The sequence below is a fragment of the Artibeus jamaicensis genome, unplaced genomic scaffold, assembly GCF_021234435.1.
Source record: "Artibeus jamaicensis isolate MK-2021 breed Jamaican fruit bat unplaced genomic scaffold, CSHL_Jam_final contig_659, whole genome shotgun sequence".
NCBI lineage: Eukaryota > Metazoa > Chordata > Mammalia > Chiroptera > Phyllostomidae > Artibeus > Artibeus jamaicensis.
This window is the reverse complement of record NW_026521916.1, coordinates 999388-1021692: the sequence shown is the minus strand read 5'-3', so window position 1 is coordinate 1021692 and position 22305 is coordinate 999388. Positions and strand designations below refer to the sequence as shown.

Here is a 22305-nt window from a genome sequence, read left to right as displayed (position 1 = left end):
AACAACTCAGAGCCCCAGAGCCAATAAATCTAAGTGATGAAGGAATAGCCAAACTTTCAGATGCACAGTTCAAAACACTGGTAATCAGGATGCTCACAGAACTGGTTGATTTTAGTCACAAATTAGAGGAACATACGAAGGCTAAACTAATTGAAATTAATGGTAATGCACAGGAAACCAATAGTAATGGAAAGGAAACTGGGACTCAAATCAAGGGAGTAGACCAGAAGGAAGGAAAAAATGACCAAACAGGAAAAAATGAAGAAACAAGAATTCAAAAAAATGAGGAGAGGCTTAGGAACCTCCAGGACATCTTTAAACATTCCAACATTCAAATTATAGGGGTATCAGAAGGGGAAGAGGAGCAGTCATGAGTGGAAAACTTATGTGAACAAATAATAAAAGAGAACTTCCCCAATCTGGCAAAGGAAATAGACTTCCAAGAAATCCAGGAAGCTCAGAGAGTCCCAAAGAAGTTGGACCCAAGAAGGAACACACCAAGGCACATCATAATTAAATTAGCCAAAATTAAAATGAAGGAGAGAATCCTAGAAGCAACAAGAGCTAAGGGGACAGTCACCTACAAAGGAGTGCCCATCAGACTGTCAGCAGATTTCTCAAAAGAGACCTTACAGGCAAGAAGGGGCTGGAAAGAAGTATTCCAAGTCATGAAATCCAAAGACCTACATCCAAGATTGATCTATCCAGCAACGCTTTCATTTAGAATGGAAGGGCCCATAAAGTGCTTCTCAGATAAGATCAAATTCAAGGAGTTCATCATCACCAAGCCCTTATTATATGAAATGTTAAAGGGACTTACCTAAGAAAAAGAAGATAAAAAAGATGAACAGTGAAAGGACAGCAAACTCACAGTTATCAACAACCACACCTAAAACAAAAGCAAATTAAGAGGACAGCTAGATCAGGAGTGAACCATAGCAATGATCACGTGGAGGGTTAGCAACAGGAGTGGGCGAAGGGGAAGAGGGGAGAGGGTACAGAGAATAAGTAGTATAGACAGTAGATAGAAAATAGATGTGGGGGTAAGAATATAGGGGAAATACAGAATCTAAAGTACTTGAGACACGTGTTCATGAACTAAAGGGGGGGAATGGTGGGGGAGGGGTGTGCAGGGTGGAGGGGCATATAGGGGGGAAATAGAACAAATTTAATGGCATAATCAATAAAAAAAAATTTTTAGGAACCTTAAATGAGGTGTCCTGGAATTTGCTTTTTCTCTTTTCTGACTTAATTTTCAGAAAGCACGTTAAGTAGAATAATCCTACCTAGGTTTAGAACCTAAAATAAGTATCTAATTATATTTGTTAATAGAATAGTATCTAATTAATGTAATAATTAGTATCCACTTAAACCTTATGCACTATAATAAGGTGATATATTACAATAAGGACTATATGAGTGGCAATAATAATCAACATTATTGTTTACAGTTTCATTATTTCTAATCCATATACTTATTCTGTCTTCCATATATTGTGTATCCCTTAAAATAGATCAATCCAAAGTTTTCTGGTTATAATTAAAATTTAAAAAAACATTCAAACATAATTACTTCTTTATTCGGTTAAGTTTTTGTTGTGCTCCTGTTGTAATGTATATCAATAGTGATAACAAGTAGTACTTAGGCAGTGCTTACAATCTGCCAGAAATTGTTTTCATTTTTATTAATTTAAACTTCACATAACCCCTATAAAATAAAGACTGTTGTCTGCAGGGGAAGCTGAGGCACAGATGAACTATCTTGCCATTATCACCAACCTAGTTAGTAGTTGATCAGAGATTTGAATTGAGGCATGTGGCTCCACAGTACACACCAGCGATTTTCAACCTTCTTTATCTCATGGCACACATAGACTAATTTCTACAATTCTGGGACACAACAAAAATATATATCTTTTGTGGATATGTCAAAAAATAGGCATTGTATTGATTCATTTATACTAGACAGCTGTTGTTATGTTGCTGTTGTCACTTTTTTTTTAATTTTTTTAAAAATATTTTATTTATCTTTAGAGAGAAAGAGGAGGAGAGGAGAGAAACATCAATGTATGGTTGCTTCTCGTGAGTCCCCTGCTGGGAACTGGCCTGCAACCCAGGCATGTGCCTTGACTGGGAATCGAACCGCGATCATGTGGTTCGCAGGCCCAAGCTCAATCCACTGAGCTACACCAGCCAGGGCCCGTTGTCACTTTTTTTATTTGACAATCTGAGGGAAAAGAGGTCAGCACCCCTAAGTAGTCAGTTATTATGTTTTAAAAATTCTTGTGGCACACTGGTTGAAAATCGCTGGTTTACAATCTTAACTCTGTGCCATGAATTGTCATACAGTGGTGGGACAACAGATTGCTTGCCCTTGTTGTTTGTTTGTTTGTTTTGAGACCTCAGAAGATCTCCAGTTAGCTTTATCTATAGTTTCTTCATTTACTAAATATTAAGGTACTGAATAAAGAGGACACAAAGAAATGGCTTCTAGATGACAATTCATAAGGCAAGTCAATTGTGCACATCTATGGTAGATGGGTAAGAGCTAGATATGTCTTAAATACCAAATATTTTAATCAAATATTATTTCTATTTAATATATGTATATGTGCTTATATGATCACCTGGTTTAAGTCAGCTCTCTAGTTCTCATGAGTCATTAGGGGGACTTAAGAGTTTATGCAGGTAATAACTTTTCATACTCTTGTCTAGCCATTTTCTTGGCCCAATCAATTTTAGTGGCCTCTTAGTACTGTAGGAGAATACTCTGCTGTCCTTCTCACATCCTCTTGGCCTCCCCTCTGATTCCAGCCACTGCTGCTGGGACAGTTCTGTGACTCACTGCTGGCTGACTGCATCTTGCCTCCTGTGCCTCCATTCTTTCAGCCTCTGGGGCTTCTCTAGCAAGTTCTCTTGCCTGTGGCCTTTTGCAGCAGCTGTCTGGGCAGATGCACTGTAGTTCTTAGAAGTACAGTTCTTGGTGTTAACCTCCCTTGGGACAGATTTACCAGTGGGGACTGGAGTTGATAAAATGTACATTGACCCTCCTGTGAAAGACTTTTTATACATTTCTCAAAACTTCCAGCAAGATCAAGCCCCCAGGCACCCACTACAGTAAACCAGGTGTCCTGAGTTTGCTTTTTCTCTTTTCTTTGTTCCTCTCTTCACTACCTGTTTCCCTGGGGTCATCTTCTAAATACATTGCTCGCTAGGACTCCTGTTTTTATCTCAGTCTTTGCTTTGGGGAAGAAAACACCAGCTCAAACAAGTACCCATAACTCCTGACTCACTTGGACCTTACCAAAACTGCCTGTTAGTAACATTTTAAACCCTCTGGCTTTCTTTCCTGCTGTTTCCCACCCTGTGAGCACGTGAGCCCCTTTCTCTCCCCTGGCTACCGAATGTGGTCTCTAGTCCTTTCACTTTGTCCTCTTTGTTGTTAACTTTTGTCAGCTCCACTACTTGGTGCATCTCCACCCCTCTGCACCTGCTCTGTACACTCGTGAGTTAATTCAGTGATTTCAAATGGGCATCTGAGAACCCATAGGAGGTAGTCTCAGTGACTTGAGCATTTCTACAAAAATTTTAAAAATAATTTTGTTCCTTTGTGCTAATAATTTGTAATAGCAGTCAACATGTGGGTTATAGTAATTATTTCAGTGCCTATATTTGTATTCACTTGTCTGTGTAAATTAATTTTGGTTCATAGTATACAAGGTCTGTCAAGAAAGTATTCAGCCATGTGTATGAAAAATAGAGACATTTCTTGAAGAAAATACAACACATTGTACACAGGACAAGGACGCATCAGTCCCCTTCAGAGTAGGTACCTTGGGACCTCATACATAAAGTTCTCCTGATCACCATCAGCTGCCTCATTGTATTTTCCTAAACTTTATTGATGGTCTGAAATATCTTCCCTTTCAAAGGTACTTTTAGTTTTGGGGAAATGACAGAAGTTGCAGGGTGCCAAATCAGGGCTGTAGGGGGGGCTGCATCACCTGAGTGACTTGATGTTTTGCCAAAAAACTCTGCAGGAGATGCGACGCATGAGTGGGTGTGCTGCAGTGGCAAAGCAGCCAATCACTAGTTGCCTGTGGCTGTGGCCATTTTCTCATATAGCATCTCTCAACCCATGAAGAACATTGAGTCAGTACTTCTTATTAATTGTTTGGCCCAGAGGGGTGTATTAGTGATGGACAATACCTTCCCAATCAAAAATCACAGTTAACATGGTTTTCATCTTTCATTTCACAGTCTACATTTTAAAACCAAGTTATCATTTTGTCCCTTGACTTCATTCTTCTTTGTCTTCTTCATTTGAAAGTGATGACTGCTTTTTTCTCACCATTATCTGACAACCATAGATCGTACTGTTGCTCTCTTCTAGTCCTTCATTTATTTTCTTGTCCATTGTTGCTGTCTGAATTCAGATGTTTGTCACTTCTTGCTTTACCTCGGCAGTCAATTTTGTACTTGTCTTGTGGCTCTGGTGCCATTCATCCTCTACCCTACTAATTTTCTGCCATGTATGTATCATCACTACCCCGCCCTGATTTTTTTCAGTTTCCCTGATATGTATGGAATGGAATGTAAACTCTTGTAGCTTATTGTAGAGGTTCTGAAGGCTCTCTGTCACCCAGCCCCTCCTGTTTGCTCCTCTCAGTTTCTGTTATTTCCTACTTACATTTAAGCCTCAGAAACAGTTAAATACTTTAAGGATTTATTTGGCCTTTATGTATTTTAAGATTTTAATATAATTGATACTTACTGTAGAAAATTATAGGGATAAAACAGTCATTCATCTCACCAACCAGATTAAACTACAAATAACATGTATGTTGGGAACCACTCTGCCTGCTTTCAAGAGTTGTAACTGCCCCCCATGGCTAAGGCTGAGTGAGCAACCTACAGAATGCGAGCCACTAAGGAGATAAAGCTTGTCCCCTGCACCCAATGCATGATTGGTTAGTCTAAGATGGGTGGCCCTCAAAGGAAGGGGCAACCTAAGCCATACATGATCACTTGGGAGGCCATCATGGAAGGACTTGGGGGGGCTGCAAAAAAGAGGGAGTGAAGGACCCTTGCACCCCACCCCCCCACAACTATTCTGACATAGCCCACTGAGTCCCCATGTCCTCTGAGAGAAGCGCTTCATGGCTCTAATTCACTTAAGCCTGAAAACCTGTGATGGGGTAGGCAGTGCAGCCTTTTGCCTTTGCTGGCTAGAGTGGGATCCAGGGTGATCAGGCCTAAGAAAGAATATGTAAAATCCTGTGAAACCTGCTTTGTTTAAGAACGCTTTCATTTAAATGATAAGGGTGCAAGCAAGAAGTTTGTTCCTCAATGTTTTATGGCTCTTTAGCTATCTGACCCTGACTGAGAATAAGCCCTCATAGTTCTTTGAATGCTATCTATTGTTTGATCCTTACCTGTATTCTTGTGCAAACGGACCCAATAAAAGCCCTTGAGGAAGGGGCTCTTGGCCCTTCCCCTTTGAGGGATTGACCACCTTTCCTCCCCAAGCAGATCCCGTCTTGGTAGTTTCACTTTCATCCATGGTGGGGGGGACGGATGGGGGATGGGACACGACAACAACACATGACTTTGTGGGCAAAGTTGCCCCCACACATATAAATGTAATTTTTTAGTCTTTTCCCTCTAAAGATAGAAAGAGTGAGATAGTTCCATTTGGGGCATGGGTGGGTAGTCACCCAAACATGTATGTTTAGAAATAAGATCAAAAGGAAGCAATTATAATTCTTTTCAGGATTCCGTGCCTTTGCATCTGAAACCTTTTGCCTGGAATATTTTTCTCCATTTGCTAACCCTTTTCCTGTATGTTTCCAATTCTTTTTCCTGTATGTTTCCGCATGAAGCCTCCGAACTTACTACCCAAGCAAATTTTGGGTCCTCAGTGCACTTGTTTTTATATTTATTACAAAAACCATCACATCAATTTGTAATAATTTGAATTTTTGTCTTTGAACTGAAAATTCTTTTTGAGATCGTGACCTTTGTATCTCCAGACAGGGCACAAAACCTGACATAGTTGTCTAAGGAAGGACTTGTAGAGAAACCAGCAGTCCAGGGGAATGAAGTATTTGAAGAAAGAACAGTGAGATGTGTTAAAATGTTGCTCTGTGTAAATTTTGTGGGTAGTTAAGGTGCTGTATCTCCCCAAGTGCATATTGTACACAGTCAAGAAATTTTTGAATGAATGAATGCAGAGAGTAAGGTAAGGCCTGGAAAGTTTTCTTTTTCAAGAGTAGTTTTACATACATGATGGCATGTGGACACCAGTTATAGCAGGTTGAGGAGGGAGTAGGAGGTTACGAAATGGAGACCAGTGTAAACAACCAGAAGACCTTTGATTATGAAAAGGAGATAAAAGGTAGCATTAGTACAATATCTAAAGGCATCTCTCCCTGTTGGCCCTTTATGTAAACTGTCCTATGTGGAATCTTATTGGTAGGAAACTTCTTAGGGCACCTTTTCTCAGCGTAGGAATCCCTGGGAGTACAGTACAGGCCTCAGCTCTTGAGATGGTGGTTTTTAGGCCTCGGGTAGGCACCCAGGTTAATCTGATCCAGCTGTCCCCTATCACACTTGGAGAAGTGCTGCCTTAGGAGGTTTGAAATATAGGAAGCTCTTGGTGTGCCCTTCTTTCCCACACACATGCAGAAGGAATCGACCAGTACCTGTAAAGACTGTCAGGATTGGGTAAGGCAGCTCTTTAGTCTTCTCTGCCACTTCCACTTCACTATTCACCTCTCTTCTGCTGACTTCTGGTAGCTACTTCTAACTGTGCTCTCTTTGAAACCTTGTTCTCATAGCTCTTCCTTATCCTTTTTTTAAAAAAGATTTTACTTATTTTTAGAGAGAGGGGAAGGGAGGGAGAAAGAGAGGAAGAGAAACACCAAATGGTTGCCTCTCATATGCCCCCAACTAGGGACCCAGCATGGTTGTAAGCATGTACCCTGACCAGGAATCGAACCAGCGAACCTTTCAGTTCATAAGCCATTGCTCAATTGGCTGAGCCACACCAGCCAGGGTGGTTCTTCCTTATTCTTTATTGCTATTTTCTGTCATCTTCTTTGGCTTCTGTTTCCCTAACAGAAAGCCTAGTCTTTTCCAGTATCATCAGCCAATGCCTGTGCCTCTATTCTCACCATTGTGCTAAGCAGTCCTTAAAGAGCTGACATCTGTCCTTGAGCTGTTCCTACTGTTGCTCTGGCTCTCTCAGCTGTTCTTCAGCACTAAAGCCTTGATTTGCCTGCTTCTGCGTTTAGAGCTCTTCCAGAGGCCTGAGGGTTTCAGAAGGCTGATCTTTGGTTTGTTAAGGTTTATAAAAGACAGTGGCAATGAAAGTAATATTTTAAAACTACGTAACCTAAGAGTGTTAGAAAACATTTTCTGTTACCTAATAACTTTATCTTAGTGGTGATTCTCTGAATTGTATAATAGTTTAAGAGGTTTCTCAAGGTGGTCTAGAAATCCTTGAAATAACCTCAGACGTCTCCCTATGAAACGCGTGTCAGTCCACATATGGCCTCTGTGCAGAAACGGCTCTTGAGCTCTATTAGTCACAGTCTTGCATTTCCTCTGGAGGCTGAATGTTCCAGGTCCTTTTTGTCACAGGTCTAGAATTGATAACATAATTTGGGTTGCTTAGAATTATGATCTACATGGATTTATTACACATTACGCCTTTTAGGTAGGCCTTAAAAAATGAACTGTTCAGCCTCTCACACCTCCATGACAGCTTTTTTATCTTTTCGGATGCAGTCACAGTGATACATAAAAAACTGTAAGTTCCTGGCATAACAGAACTTGGCTGATCTGAGCATAGTTGCTCGGTGGTTGACTGTACACATAGTTGTTACTGCTTTTTTCTGGAAGCCACCAGAGAAAAGGAGAGCACAGCCTTTGACACAGAGGAAATGAAGTCTCCAGGTGCTTCGACACACTGGAAATATTGTTTTGGGAGCTGTAGGAATGACATCCTCTAATGGAAGCTTTGAAGACGGAGGTTTTTAAAAGACATACTTTAGCTGAATGAAGGGAATTTACCAAGTGAATAATTCCACACTGTTACTCTGCCATGATTATTTTTAAAACCCATTGTCTGTTTATAATTCTTTGTCATCTCCAGATCTTTGTGGTTACTTTGTGTACCATTATTTGCATACCTGTCATCTTTATGTGTACCTTGCATCCAAAATTACTCTACAAATTTTCTGATGTTACTTCATTTTATTATTGTTATCTCTAATAGGTTCATTAAGTTGAGGTAGTTAGCCTTTCCTTATTTTTGGATAGAGGATGTTTGTACTTTTACCTATTATAAATATGCAGTGGTAGGCAAAAGTTGGTTTACAGTTGTGAGAATACAAAACAGACTTGTCTCTTGTATTATTATTTATTGATCATGTTATTATTTTCCATATGAACAATTGTAAACCTACTTTTGCCCACCCCTGAGTTCCGTACTGAATGTGTATGGGAGTGTGTATTACCTTTTATATTTTAAATTATTTCCTCAGGATGAATTCCCAGTAGCTAGATTACTAAGTCAGAAGGTAGAAATGTTTTTTAATGGTTTTTGATGTAGGTTAAATTATTTCCCCCCAAGTTATACTAATTTACAGAGCCATATCTAGTTCCTCTCAGCCTTCTGCAGTAAGTTTTGCTAGGTTAAAAAATTTTTTGGTTTCTAATTTACTTATGTTGCTTTAATTTATATTTATTTGATAACTAGTAAAGCTCTCCTTTTTTCTATGTTTTTTTGGGGGAGGGGCAAATATTTATGCATAATATTCCACTGGCTGCTAGCCCAAGAGCAGTAAGTAGTTAAGGGTAGGGTCAAGGGACCTGTGGCTGTAGCCACCTTTGACCAACTCTGGAAAGTTATGTAGTGAAAGTTATGTATTACTCTGGAGAGTAATATAGTGAAAACTTTGATTGACAGAAGATAGCTGAGTATATCTAATGGTTTGGGGTATTCTAATTAATGTAAAGAATATTACTTGATTTTTCTTTAGAGATTCTAGAAGACACTGAAGCCTTTTTTAGATCTTCTTATGTCCCCCACCCCCACCTTTTTTTCCATCTAGTTGGTAGATTAGAAATTGTAGGAAATTAAACTGAATATTTTACTAATTACATGCATAAGAGTTGACTTTCTTTAAAAAGAAAAATTATAAAAGATCAAACTCAAAAATTTAGTCAGGACCTTGTACAGGATATTGGTCTCAGGCTGAGGAAAAATAAACACTTGGAAAATTGTAAGGAAGGGGATAGTGCAGTCAGGATTTTGACAAGTTCACTCTAACGTTCTGTACTGACCCAACGTGTTGGTCCCCCAGCAGCCAGAGGAGATAACAGATTTCATGGAACAAAGACTGTTACTAGCTTGTATGGTGTTAGGGAATACTTGACACTGTTATTCTTTTTTTGGAGCATTGTTAATTAAATGTAAAAATACATTTGATTTGGAAAGCAAGAACAGGTCATGGAAATTTGGTTTGAAAAGTTAGTTAATGTTGGTGAAAGATGTACCTGAGGAGAAAAGGCAGATGATAGGGGTGTAGAAAGGTTGAAGAAAAAGTGGTATGAGGGGTAAAATCAATAGAAAATAAGGGAGGTGGGAATGTTTTAAGTATTTCACTGTTTTATTTTTTTTTAATATAGTGCTACACATTTTATATTTCAGATGATTTTCCAACTGATTTTCTGGATCGAACTGATCAGTTCAATTTGCTATGTGTTTGGCCAAGCAGGTAAGAAAAAAATATCCTGTTTGTCTTTTCATTTTCTTGTATTGCTTTTTAACCAGTTCAATTCCAGGGAAACCTATACCCGACCATGCTGATCCATCTGAAGTCCCAGCAAGTATCTCACTCAGAGTAAAGGGCAAGGTCCTTACAGTGGCCTGCAGGGCTCTTCCACAGGCACCTGGCCTCTGCTTTCCAGAATGATCGTAGGAGGCTGGCCAGTGAAATGCTCAAATGATAGGATAAAGTACTATACAGAAAGAGCTTTCAAGAATGTAATAGAGTGAGCATTGAGAAAGCAAAGGCATATATTTAGAAGAAAAGAAAGTAAAAAGTATATAGTTGTGGATTATGAATTATTCATTACAATCTAAAAGAATGAAACCAGGAATAATTGACTTTCTAGAATGGGGGTGTCAAACTCATTTTCACCGGGAATCACATCAGCCTCCCAGTTGCCTTCAAAGGGCTGAATGTAATTTCAACTCCTTAACAGTTAAGGAGTAGTTACATTTATACAGTCCTAAAATTATTTCGGCTCTTTGAAGGCAACCGTGAGGCTGATGTGGCCCCTGGTGAAAATGAGTTTCACACTCCTGTTCTAGAAGATGTTCCTGCTCTTACACAAAGTCTTGCAAAATATTTACATTGTTATAAGAGGAATGAAAAATCAAGCCAAAATGTATTTAATCCTCTTATAAACCACAGTGCATCCACATCTGAAGTAATGGAATATCCAGTTCTGTTCTTTAAATCTTAAAAAATAAACTGCATAGAATAATTACTTAATCTTAGGATAAGGAGGACTTACATCACAGAAAAATGAAAAAGAAACTATGAAGAAAATATTGATAAATTTCAACTGCATAAAACCAACAACATAAAAACCCCAAATATATATTTGTCAAAGCACCATCAACGATAAGAAACTAAAGGTTTAATTTCATTATCATGTGTAGAGACCCAGTAAAAACAGATGAATATATGAGAAAAATTTGCAAAATACAAAACAAAATTTATAAAATATATGATCAGTAAAAATGTGAAAAAATGAAACTTTAAATAACTTACAATTGAGTTGATATTCTAATTTATACCTGTTAAATGAGTAAAAAATTTTATATTAAAAGATTACTTAGCACTGTTGAAGGTGTGATGAGATGCTAAATAGGGTACAGTATAAGGAAATACACAATCATTAAAAGCCTTTTTTTTTTTTTAAGAATTTATAATGAAACACTTAGGGTAAAGTATAAGAAGTAGCGGCACAATTTACAATAGCCAAGTGTTGGAAGCAACCTAAATGGTTGCTTCCTAAATGAGTGGATCAAAAAACTGTGGTACATTTACAGAATGGAATACTATGCAGCAGAAAGAAAGAAGGAGCTTTAGCAACAGCATGGACAGAACTAGAGAGCATTGTGCTAAGTGAAATAAGCTAGGGGTTGAAAGACAAATACCATATAATCTATCCTATAAGCGGAATCTAATCAATAAAACAAGCAAGCAAAATATAAACATAGACATTAAAATAAAGAACAGTGATGGTAACCAAAGAGGAGGTGGGAGGGGGATAACTTAGGGGAAAGGTCATCAAGGAACATGTAAAGAGGACACATAGACAAAGCCAAGGGGAGATAGGATTGAGGGTGGGAGAAAATGGAGACAACTATACTTGAAAAACAATAAAAAAAGTCACTTCAATAAATAAATAAATAGATAAAGAGATAAATAAATAAAATAACAGCAAGGAAGACCTATCTGGGACCTAACTTATTCTGAATCTTGAGGAAGTAAATTTTGGAAACATTATCAGTTGTGTCAATTCAGTGTTTTCTTAAAATTATATCTCAGTGTTTAATTATTGTGGATTTTTAAAAATCATTTGTGGTAGAAATAAAGTGGTAATTTCTCTTTAAAAAAAAGTAGTACACAAAATGCATATCCCCAATTTCATTTAAATAATGTATGTATATTTGTGCTTCCTTGCTGATGTTTTGCTCTGCGTAAAAAAGGACTTAAATGCATAAATTGTTAATAGTAGTTATTTTTTATGGGCAGATTACAGGTGATTTTTAGTTTTTTCTTTATGTTTTTATGTATTCTTCAAATTTTCTGTAATGAGCATAATCAGAAAAAAACACACTGGAAACAGTCCATATTGGTGCTTTCCACATTAGAGGCATGCGGATGCTTAGGTATATTCCAATAAGACATACTTTGAACACTAAGTCTAAAAAAATCATGAGGTTGTGGATTCGTTGAATATGGACTTTTTAAGTATTTAACATAAAAATGAAGGGAAAATTTCTCACCATGCTTATGGGCTATGGGTGTGGTAGTATGATTTAAATGAAAAGAAATAATACTTTGCCCAGTTTTAAGAAAACTCCTGACAATTACGACCATCCATCATGATGGATCCTGAAATTATGCCTTTGACAAAAAGGATAAATGTATATATAGATTAATGGTACCTGGTCTTCGCCGTAGTTAAAAAAGAAAGTATGGCTCTCTGTCAGGGTAATTTGTAGCCACCTCTCTTAGGGCCCTCTCTGGGTCAGGCCTTGATCATAGTATTCACATTTATCATTCATATATATTGTATTACTTATCATCGTGATCATTATCTTCTGTCTTGAAATGTTGAGTAAAGTGGTCTCTTCTTTTCTCTTCTGACAGATGAAAATAGATGTCTAAAAGCTAATGCCAAATCCTGTGGAGAGTGCATACAAGCAGGGCCGAATTGTGGATGGTGTACAAATTCAGTAAGTAAGATTGAGTAGGTCCTTTCCAGTTATTCTGTAGTCATTTAGTGTTACACAAAGCTGCATCCTGGGGAAGAATTAGATATGAATTTCTACTTAAATCATTGTTTATTGAATAAGCTTCAGCTCTGTGTACAGTATTGTGTAATGGTTGTGCTGTTGAACAGTAGCCTCTGGGCACATGTGCCTTGAGCACTGGAAGTGTGGGTGGTCCAAATGGAGACTTGCTGTAAGCCTCAAATAAATACCAAAGCTCTAAGGCTTAATGATTTAAAAAATTATTAATAATGTTGAAATGCTAATATTATGTGTTACTAAAATTGATTTCACATTTTTTCTTTTAATGTAATTACTAGACAATTAAAAAATACATATGCACACAAATACATATATTCATACACAGCTCACCTTTGTGGGATATTTCTATTATACAGGTTTTCCCTAAACTCTAGCCATTTAATTTTCACTGTCTTAGATTTTCCCCTTTTTTGATGGGAGACATACAAATTAACCTTCCTAATTATGTTTAAGTTAAACTAATATGAAATTTATTTGCATCCTAATAAAAACCCATTGACGCTAGGGTTTAAATTTTATTCACTTTTGTCATCTCTATACATTGCTTAACATGGTACCTTCACAAAGGTTACTAAATGTTGAATGAATGAATGAGTTAGAACTGGAGGTGAAGGAAAATCATTTTGAAGATATATAATTTATCCACAGCATGAATAATACCGGAAAATTAAAAGCTTATTATTTGTTTTTACTCAGGCATTTGACACCCCCTTCCCCCCACACACACATTTAAAGGACCTGCTTGACATAACTGGTCAAATATGGTTTGACAAAATGAGAGGTTTTTCTATTGTTATTTAAAATTTTTTCTAATGGTTATTTCTGTTCTCCTGAAAATGGTATTCTGAATTTATATGGAACCATAAAAGGCCCTTCATAGCAACAGTGATCCTGAGAAAGAACAAAGTTGGAGGAATCATGCTACCTACTATCAAATTGTATTATAAGGCCATAGTAATCAAAACAGCATTGTACAAGCATAAAAACAGACACATTGATCAAAGAAACAGAATAGAGAGCCCAGAAATTAACCCATACGTTCATAGCCAATTAATATTCAACAGAGGAAGCAAGCACATAAATGGCTAAAGATTATTCAATAAATGGTGTTGGGAAAATTGAACAGATGTATGCAGGAAAATGAAACTAGACCATCTTACATCACACATAGGAATAAATTCAAAATGGATTAAAGACTTAAATGCTAAACCCAAAAGCATAAAAATCGTAGAAGAAAACATAGGCAGTGAAATCTCGGACATTTCTAGTTAGCAGTATCTTATGTGATATATCTTCCCAGACAAGGGAAACAAAAGAATAAACAAATGGGACTTCATTAAACTGAAATGTTTTTCCATAGTAAAGGAAATCATCAATTAAAAAAAAAACAAAAACAACATACAGAGTGGGAGAACATACTCACTGATACATATGCTAAGTGGTTAATATCCAAAATTTATAAAGTCCTCACAAAACCCAGCACCAAAAAAAAACCAAAATGGGCAAAGGGCACTTTTCCAAGGAGGACATACAGAGGGCCAGTAGACGTATGTAAGGATGCTCAATATCACCAATCATCAGAGTAATACAAATTAAAACCACCATGAGATACCATCTCACACCTGTCAGAATGGCTATCATCAATAAATCAACAAGCAGTTAAGTGCTGGCGAGGATGTAAAAGGGGAACCCTGGTACACTGTTGGTAGGAATGCAGTACACAGTGGTGTAGCCACTGTGCAATGTGCAGTATGGAGATACCTCAAAAAGTTAAAAATGGATCTGCCCTTTGACTCAGCTATCCCACTTCTGGGAAAATATCCACAGAAACCCAAAACACTAATTCACAAGAACATAAGCATGCCTATGTTCATTGCAGTGTTATTTACAATCACCAAGATATGGAAGCAGCCCAAGTCTCCATCAGTAGATGAATAGGTAAAACATCTATGGGGCATTTATACAATGGAATACTACTTGGCCATAAAAAAGAAGAAAATTTTACTCTGCAACAGTGTGGATGGACCTGGAAAACATACTACATGAAATAAGCCAGTCAGAGAAAGACAAATACTGTATGAGTTCACTTAATGTGGAATCTAATGAACAAACTGAACTTGTAAGAAAAGTGGGGGCAGACTCATAGATGGAGGGATGACAGCTAGTAGGGGCAGAGGTTAGGGAGTAGAAGGATTGAGCAAAAAGGAAAAAGGACTCATAGACATGGAAAACAGTTTGTAATTTGTGGAGTGAAGAGTGTGTAAGGGAAATAAATGGTAATGGAAAAATACAATAAAGATTAAATTTAAAAATTAAAAATTTATTCTGGAATTAAATTGGAGACAACTATCTAAATAGCCTAGCCTTTTGATCTTTGTGCCATAATTCCTAAATTATTAAAGATTAATTTTGAATATGAGGTTTGTCCAGAAAAATTTCAGCCATTGTTAATGCCAGAACAGTTTGCACAACATTGTTGTAACCTGGCAGTCAAGGAGAGTGGTGGACTGGAATGTGCACATGTGAACAATAACGACTTCACTGTACTAGTCAGTGGGGATGGTAGACACCATTGAGTGAGCATTTGTACTGTGTGGCCGTCACATTCAAAATGACTGAGTAGAACAACAAATCTGTGTCGTATTTTGTATTAAGCTTGAACATTACTCCATGGAAACTATTCAGATGATTCAGAAGGCTGCAGCTATGGACAACTAGCAGTTGGCAGCTTCATCACTGCAATGTGCCCACTCATGCATCATGTCTCATGCTGAGTTTCTTGGCAAAACATCAAATTACCCAGGTGATTCAGACACCCTGTAGCCCTGACTTGGCACCCTGCAACTCTGGCTTTTCCTAAAACTGAAACCACGTTTGAAAGGGGAGAGATTTGCCCTGGCTGGAGTAGCTCAGTGGATTGAGCGCGGGCCTGTGAACCAGAGTATCGCGGTTCGATCCCCAGTCAGGGCACATGCCTGGGTTGCAGGCCAGTTCCCAGCAGGGGACGCATGAGAGGCAACCATTCATTGATATTTCTCTCCCACTCTTTCTCCTTCCCTTCCCCTCTCTCGAAAAATAAATAAATAAAATATTAAAAAAAAAAAAGAAAGGGGAGAGATTTTAGATCATTAAGTTCAGGAAAATATGATGGGGCAGCTGATGGGGACTGGAAGAACTGTGTGAGGTCCCAAGGTGCCTACTCTGAAGGAGACTAAGGTGTCATTTCCCTGAGTACAATGTTTCTTGTATCTTGTGTCTTTTTCAATTTATGTCTCTTTTTCGTGTTATTTGGCTAGATACCTTCTGGACAGACCTCATGTTCAGTGAAATTTTACTTGCGTGTTATGATTTTGAAGTTTCTTGGATTGGCTAATATTTGGAAAGAAATAATGTTCTGGGTGGTTTGTTTTTGTGCTTTAGTATTTTAGGTTTGAAAATATATAAAGGCAGTGCAGCTTTGAACCATACGGTCCATGGTGTTTCTTTCCAGTTGTTTCTCTAATGACAGAAATTTAGGGTTATGTTTCCCTTTAAAAATATGCTGAGTGAGATAAACCAGGCAGTGAAAGAGAAATACCATATGATCTCACCTTTAACAGGAAGCTAAACAACAAAACAAATAAGAAAGCAAAATATAACCAAATACACTGAAATAGAGAACAGGCTGACAGTGACCCAGAGGGGAGAGGGGAGGGAATTTCAAGGGAAAGGGGGAAGGGTTTACAGGAACAGGTATGAAGGACACATGGACAAAAACTAAAGGGGGGTGGAAATGGGAGGGAGGTGAGGAACACTGGGGGGGATGGGATCGGATGGGAGTAAAAGACAGAAAACAACAATTAAAATAAATTTTAAAAAAGAAAAGTAAAAAAATAGCTGATCAAAACCACAGTATTTTTAAAGTATTCTCACTGTATATAGCACCATAAAATTAATAGATGATGAAATACCATATAAAAGTGAACATAAGTGACCCCAAATGAAAGTCATTCCCTCATTTTCTGAATGTTAAGGTTAAAAAAATTTCGGCTAACTAAGTATAAAATTTTTAGGGATATATGTCAAATGTCTGTTATAATAGTTGATTTAGTTATATGCACACATTTAAAAATGATATACACATATATATACTATGTGTGTCTGTATATATATAGTCTTTTTTTTTTTGCTCCAAGTCACATTTAATGAAAAACTTTTATTCAGAATCTTTATATACATCTTAAAAGCAGTATTTTTGTTTTTAGTATGGTATTTTTTGGTCATCTGATAAAATCTTAAGTTTCCAAGTTGTTTGAAGTGTAACTTATTTTGAAATCATGTTCCTACTGGAAATTTTACTCTAAGCCACAAGTACTGCATACCATTAAGACCTTTTCTATTTTTTAATTTCACCCTGTGGAAATATATTCATAACCCTTGTAATGTAATCACTTACCGTATTATTTTTAAAATAAATTTTAAAAGTCTTGTTTACAGTAATAGCCAATATTTGAAATTTTTTTCAAACCTTTAGGAATACTAAGCTTATGCTAAATTTCTTGATCTTCCTAAAAATAACATCATTAATCAAGATGCTGGTGGGCTGGGATGGGAGTAAAAGAGAAAACTGTACTTGAACAACAATTAAAATAAATAAAAAATTTAAAAGAGATGCTTTTAGGGTAATGTCTTTTCTTGAGTTGTACAAAATACTGTGATTGAGAATGCTACATAATATGAGAGGCTTTTAAGGATTTTTCTAAGGGAAATTTTAGGGAAAAAGTATTGATAATTGAGTGTATTTTACATCATTAGTGGCTGTTAACCATGCTGAGTAAGTGATTTCACTGAAGAAATTTCTTTGATTAGATACTCTGAATTTGAAGGTAGGGCAGTCAAAATGTGTATACTTAAACTTAGATTAGTTCTGAGTATTATTAAAGTAATAAATTACTAGTAATGTATTAGTAAAAAGGTATTACTTTCTAGAAAATCTTTTATTTATATATAAGAGCACTTACTATGTTTTGGATGAAGGAAAAATTTTGTTTAAAAAACAAGTACATTAGATGTGTCACTTGATTTTTTGCAATTGTGTATTTAGGATTAGGTAAAGGATGTGACCATTATACTTTTTATTTACACCTATATTTTATATGTTGTTTAGACATTTTTACAAGAAGGAATGCCTACTTCTGCACGATGTGATGATTTAGAAGCCTTAAAAAAGAAGGGTTGTCATCCAGATGACATAGAAAATCCAAGAGGTTCCAAAGATATAAAGAAAAATAAAAATGTGACCAACCGTAGCAAAGGAACAGTAGAGAAGCTCCAGCCAGAAGATATCACACAGATCCAACCACAGCAGTTGGTTTTGCAGTTACGATCAGGTACAGAAATCTTATTCTGTGAATACCTTTGTTTCTGCTTGAGCTTTCTCACAACTTTATGCAAGACTTTCACCAGTTTCTATTGAGGATTTATTTCATTCATGCACTGGCTCTCAAGTAAAAATGTGGAATACATTAAATTTTAGACTTTTTTTTTTCAGATTTGTAAGACATATGTACTTGAAATAAAAATATTGCCTAATGTTCAAGGTAAATTCTGTTAAAGATTAAGAAAATATTTAATGGGTTTTAAAAATAGAAGTGTCCATTCACTGGCATAATTACATAATATAAAGACAATATTTTAACTTATATTTTCCCTTGCATTTGTTTAGTATTGTGAAAATGTTAAGGTTTTTTGTAAGAATCTGTGGTAATCTCAGCTAGAGAACAAGCCCTCTTCCCGCTCCTTCCAGTTTCCATCTCTTTTCTCTCAAAAGTGTGGTGCACATTCCTTGTGTGTGACTTCCACTCCCATTCACTCTTCACCCTGGTGCAGTCAGACTTCTGCTTCACACCTGTCCTGGCAAACCTGCCATCACCTGATCTACTGAGCCTGGTGGACCCTTGTTGGGGCGAGACCCCTTTTTCTTTTTGCTTTTCTGTACCAACTCATGCCTTTGAGCCTTTTGAAATCCTGTTTCTCTCCGTTTCTGTGGTATCAGCTCCTAGTTTTTCTTCTGATTACTTTGATATTGCCATCTAATCTTTTTAGTGTCTTTTTTTCTTTCTCTTCACAGTCCATTTAATTGTTGACTTTACTCCTGTGGCTTTAAAACCATTTGTATATTGTCACAGAGTTTTATCTTTTAACCTTCACATCCATTTAATGACCTGCCTACTAGAAATCTATATAGAAATAATCTACAAGTTAAGAATTTAATGATTTTTCACCCAAACCTTCTATTTCTCATATATTTCCTAAGTGAATTACACCTAACACCTCTTATATATCTCTCCTCTTCTTCATTGTTTCTATTCAGATTTTCATTGTTCTCTTAGATTTTTGCTATAGTTCTTAACATGTCTCTTTGTCTCTGTAAGTAATTTTTAAAACTTTTAACCAGGTTTTCTAAAGTAGAAACCAGATTTTGTTATTTGCATGTAGTAGGATCCTATTAAACAGAGAATGTTCTACTCTAGGCTACTTCTAATCAATAAAAAAATATTTTCCAGGGGAAAGAAGAGAAACAGAGAACAGTCTTGACTTAGAACTTTAAAAAGTCAGGTGTAGCCTATAAAAAGCCCTTCTCACACACCCCAGTTTCATTTATGTTGTTCCATCTATTTGTTTTTCCTCTGTGTTAGTTCTAAGTCAACCATTTTTGACTGTTCTATCCACTGTGGATGTTGTCTTTTTCATCTTGCATCCCCAGTGCCTGACATTTTTCGTATTTGTGAATGAAATTTAATACATGTCCACTGCATTACTTACAGAATTACAGTAGGTTTTGTAAAAATTACCTGTATTTTGTTGTGTATAATGCACACTTTTTTGCCCAAGATTTTTGAGGGAAAAATAAGGATGTGCATTATACATGGTATAATGGTTACATACCATGGGTATGATAATCCCGTTTATAGTGCACACAAAAACATGGGTGTCCATCATACATGGCAAAGTAGCGTAGAGCAATAATACATTTTGTTTTAAGGTGTTTACCTGGTAAATACATTTTCTTTTCATTTTTATTGCTGATAAGCGAATTTCATTTTCTAATATCTGTCTAATTAGGGGAGCCACAGACATTTGCATTAAAGTTCAAGAGAGCTGAAGATTATCCCATTGATCTCTACTACTTAATGGACCTCTCCTACAGTATGAAAGATGATTTGGAGAATGTAAAAAGTCTTGGAACGGATCTGATGAATGAAATGAAAAGGATTACTTCAGACTTCAGGATAGGTGGGAATATTGAGAAAATTAATAATTTTCATTTTTATAAATCTTGGCAGTTTTATTCTTCACCATATACTTGTGAGATAGAGGTCAGGTTTTAGCTTTGCTTTCAAAGAGGACTGATAAGTCTTGTCACATATCTAATAATTTTTCTGTGTGCTTGTTCTCTGTTATGTGTGCTGCCATGCTACTTGATACAGATTACTGTTGTGCCTTATATCCACAGGGGATTAGTTCCAGACCCTCTGCAGATACCAAAATCCACAGATTCTCAAGTCCCTTATATAGAATGATATTTACATTGAGGCAACAGCAGGGTCTGCCTACACGTCACTTTATTCACGTGGATTCATCATAGTGCTTGATGCATGGCAAATTCAAATTTTGGTTTTTGGAACATTCTGAGATTTTTTAATAAGTATTTTTGATCTGCATTTGACTGAATCTGAGGATGCAAAACCCAAGGATATAGAGGGCTTGATAGTCTACCAAATAGATAATGAAATGCTTGTGTTCATAGGATTTTATAAACATGTTGAGTATTCAGATTCTATTTTATTATTAATTAATATGACTGCTTCAGTCAGTATAGCCCAATCCTACTTCAGACCTGTATTTTTCATGTTTTAATGATCTTCTTTCCAAATTTTATTGTTGCTCATTAAAAATAAGGTTGACTCACAAGTGGTAAGATTCTTGATTTGTTTTTAATGCAAGTTTATTCATCCATCCATCCACCTGTCTCTATGCCCTTTTTCCTGCATAGGGTTTGGCTCATTTGTAGAGAAGACTGTGATGCCTTATATTAGTACAACACCCGCCAAGCTCAGGAACCCTTGCACAGGTGATCAGAACTGCACCAGCCCGTTTAGCTACAAAAATGTGCTCAGTCTTACTGATAAAGGCGAAGTCTTTAACGAACTTGTTGGTAAACAGCGCATATCTGGAAATTTGGATTCTCCAGAAGGTGGCTTTGATGCAATCATGCAAGTTGCAGTTTGTGGGGTGAGTACATTCATTTTCTACAAAGGGATATTATTCGTATGAATTTCTACTACTCTCAGTTAGTAGAAAAAAATTACCTTTGTTACCGTATTATACTCATTTATTCCAGAGAGATGCAAAATTTAGGCCCCTAAATTCCCTCCAACTACAAGTGCTTTATAAAGCATATAGTCATTTTGTCTCTATTTGAATCAGGCACGTAGTTCCTTTATACAGGGTTTTAAAAGTCCAGAATGCCTATTATTTGAAACAGTGGGATACTTCAGCGGTCCTTTAGCTGTTGTTCAAGGTTTTTAGAGAGGTCTAGGTGTCCTGAGGTGCTGGCTTTGTGTAGAGGTGGAACTGAGGTTGTCTGAGGTACTGTAGGAGCATATACAGTGCTCAGACAGAGAGTGGCTTCAGGCAGCATTTCCTTTGGTCACTTTTCTTCTGCTCATCCTTTTTAAGCATGCCTTTCCCTGTGTTTGGTAATGCAGGAAGAAAGAACTTTTTTAAGTCCTAATTTATAAGCTGAAAACATGTATTTTAAGAAGACATACAATATTTGTAATTAATTATAAGATTTTCAGTAGTAGCAAGCTCATGTCCACTGAACTAGTGGTTAGAATTTTATGATCCACTTACCAGCTGAATGAAGATTTTGGAATGATTTTGTAATGCTGTAGCTGAAACTAGAAAACATTGTGAGATAGATAAAGTTTGTCTTTTTCCATTACAGTTTACATTCAATATTATTCTCTCTTAGTTTCAGGTGTATAGCATAGTGATGTGATAGTCATGCACTTTACAGAGTGGTCCCCTGATACTTCAGGTATCCACCTGGCCCCACCCACAGTTATTATGACATTACTGACTGTATTCCCTGTGCTGTAATTTACATCTCTGTGATTATTCTGTGACTAACCATTTGTACTTCTTAATCCCGTCTCCTTTTCCCCCAGCTCCTCAAATCCCCTCTCCTCTTACAAGCACCAGTGTGTTCTCTGTATCTCTGTCTGTTTTTATTTTGATGGTTAATGTATTTTGTTCATTAAATTCCACATGTAAGTAAAATCATATGGTATTTGCCCTTTCTCTGTCTGACTTATTTCACTTAGCATATTACCCCCTGGGTCCATTCATACTGTTGCATATTGTAAGATTTCATTCCTTTTGATGGCCAACTAAGTATTTCATTGTATATATGTACCACAGCTTTTTTATCCAGTTGTCTATTTATGGGCACTTGGGTAAAGTTTAAGTACCTGCTGCTATATCATTTTCCTTTTTTTTTTCCTTGTAGTACCCCTATTCCCTCAAAATTCCTCCTTGATTTCAGATGTTTTGAAATGGTTACTTTTCAGCCAGTTTTTGCTAAGGTGCTAACTGATATCCAAGATAATAATATTGTATAACACTTTAGTAGT

General features: G+C 36.7%; 1 protein-coding gene across 2 annotated transcripts in view; it reads left to right on the top strand.

The window, feature by feature from the left end:
• Positions 1-22305, top strand: part of ITGB1 (integrin subunit beta 1) — a 52997-nt gene that overhangs the window by 12382 nt on the left and 18310 nt on the right. For both annotated transcript variants that reach the window (XM_037137006.2, XM_053670975.1), the window contains exons 2-6: positions 9719-9785; positions 12462-12547; positions 17772-17994; positions 19730-19900; positions 20661-20899. In XM_037137006.2, the coding sequence (XP_036992901.2) occupies positions 9719-9785; positions 12462-12547; positions 17772-17994; positions 19730-19900; positions 20661-20899 (786 nt within the window). The remainder of the gene's footprint in view (positions 1-9718; positions 9786-12461; positions 12548-17771; positions 17995-19729; positions 19901-20660; positions 20900-22305) is intronic.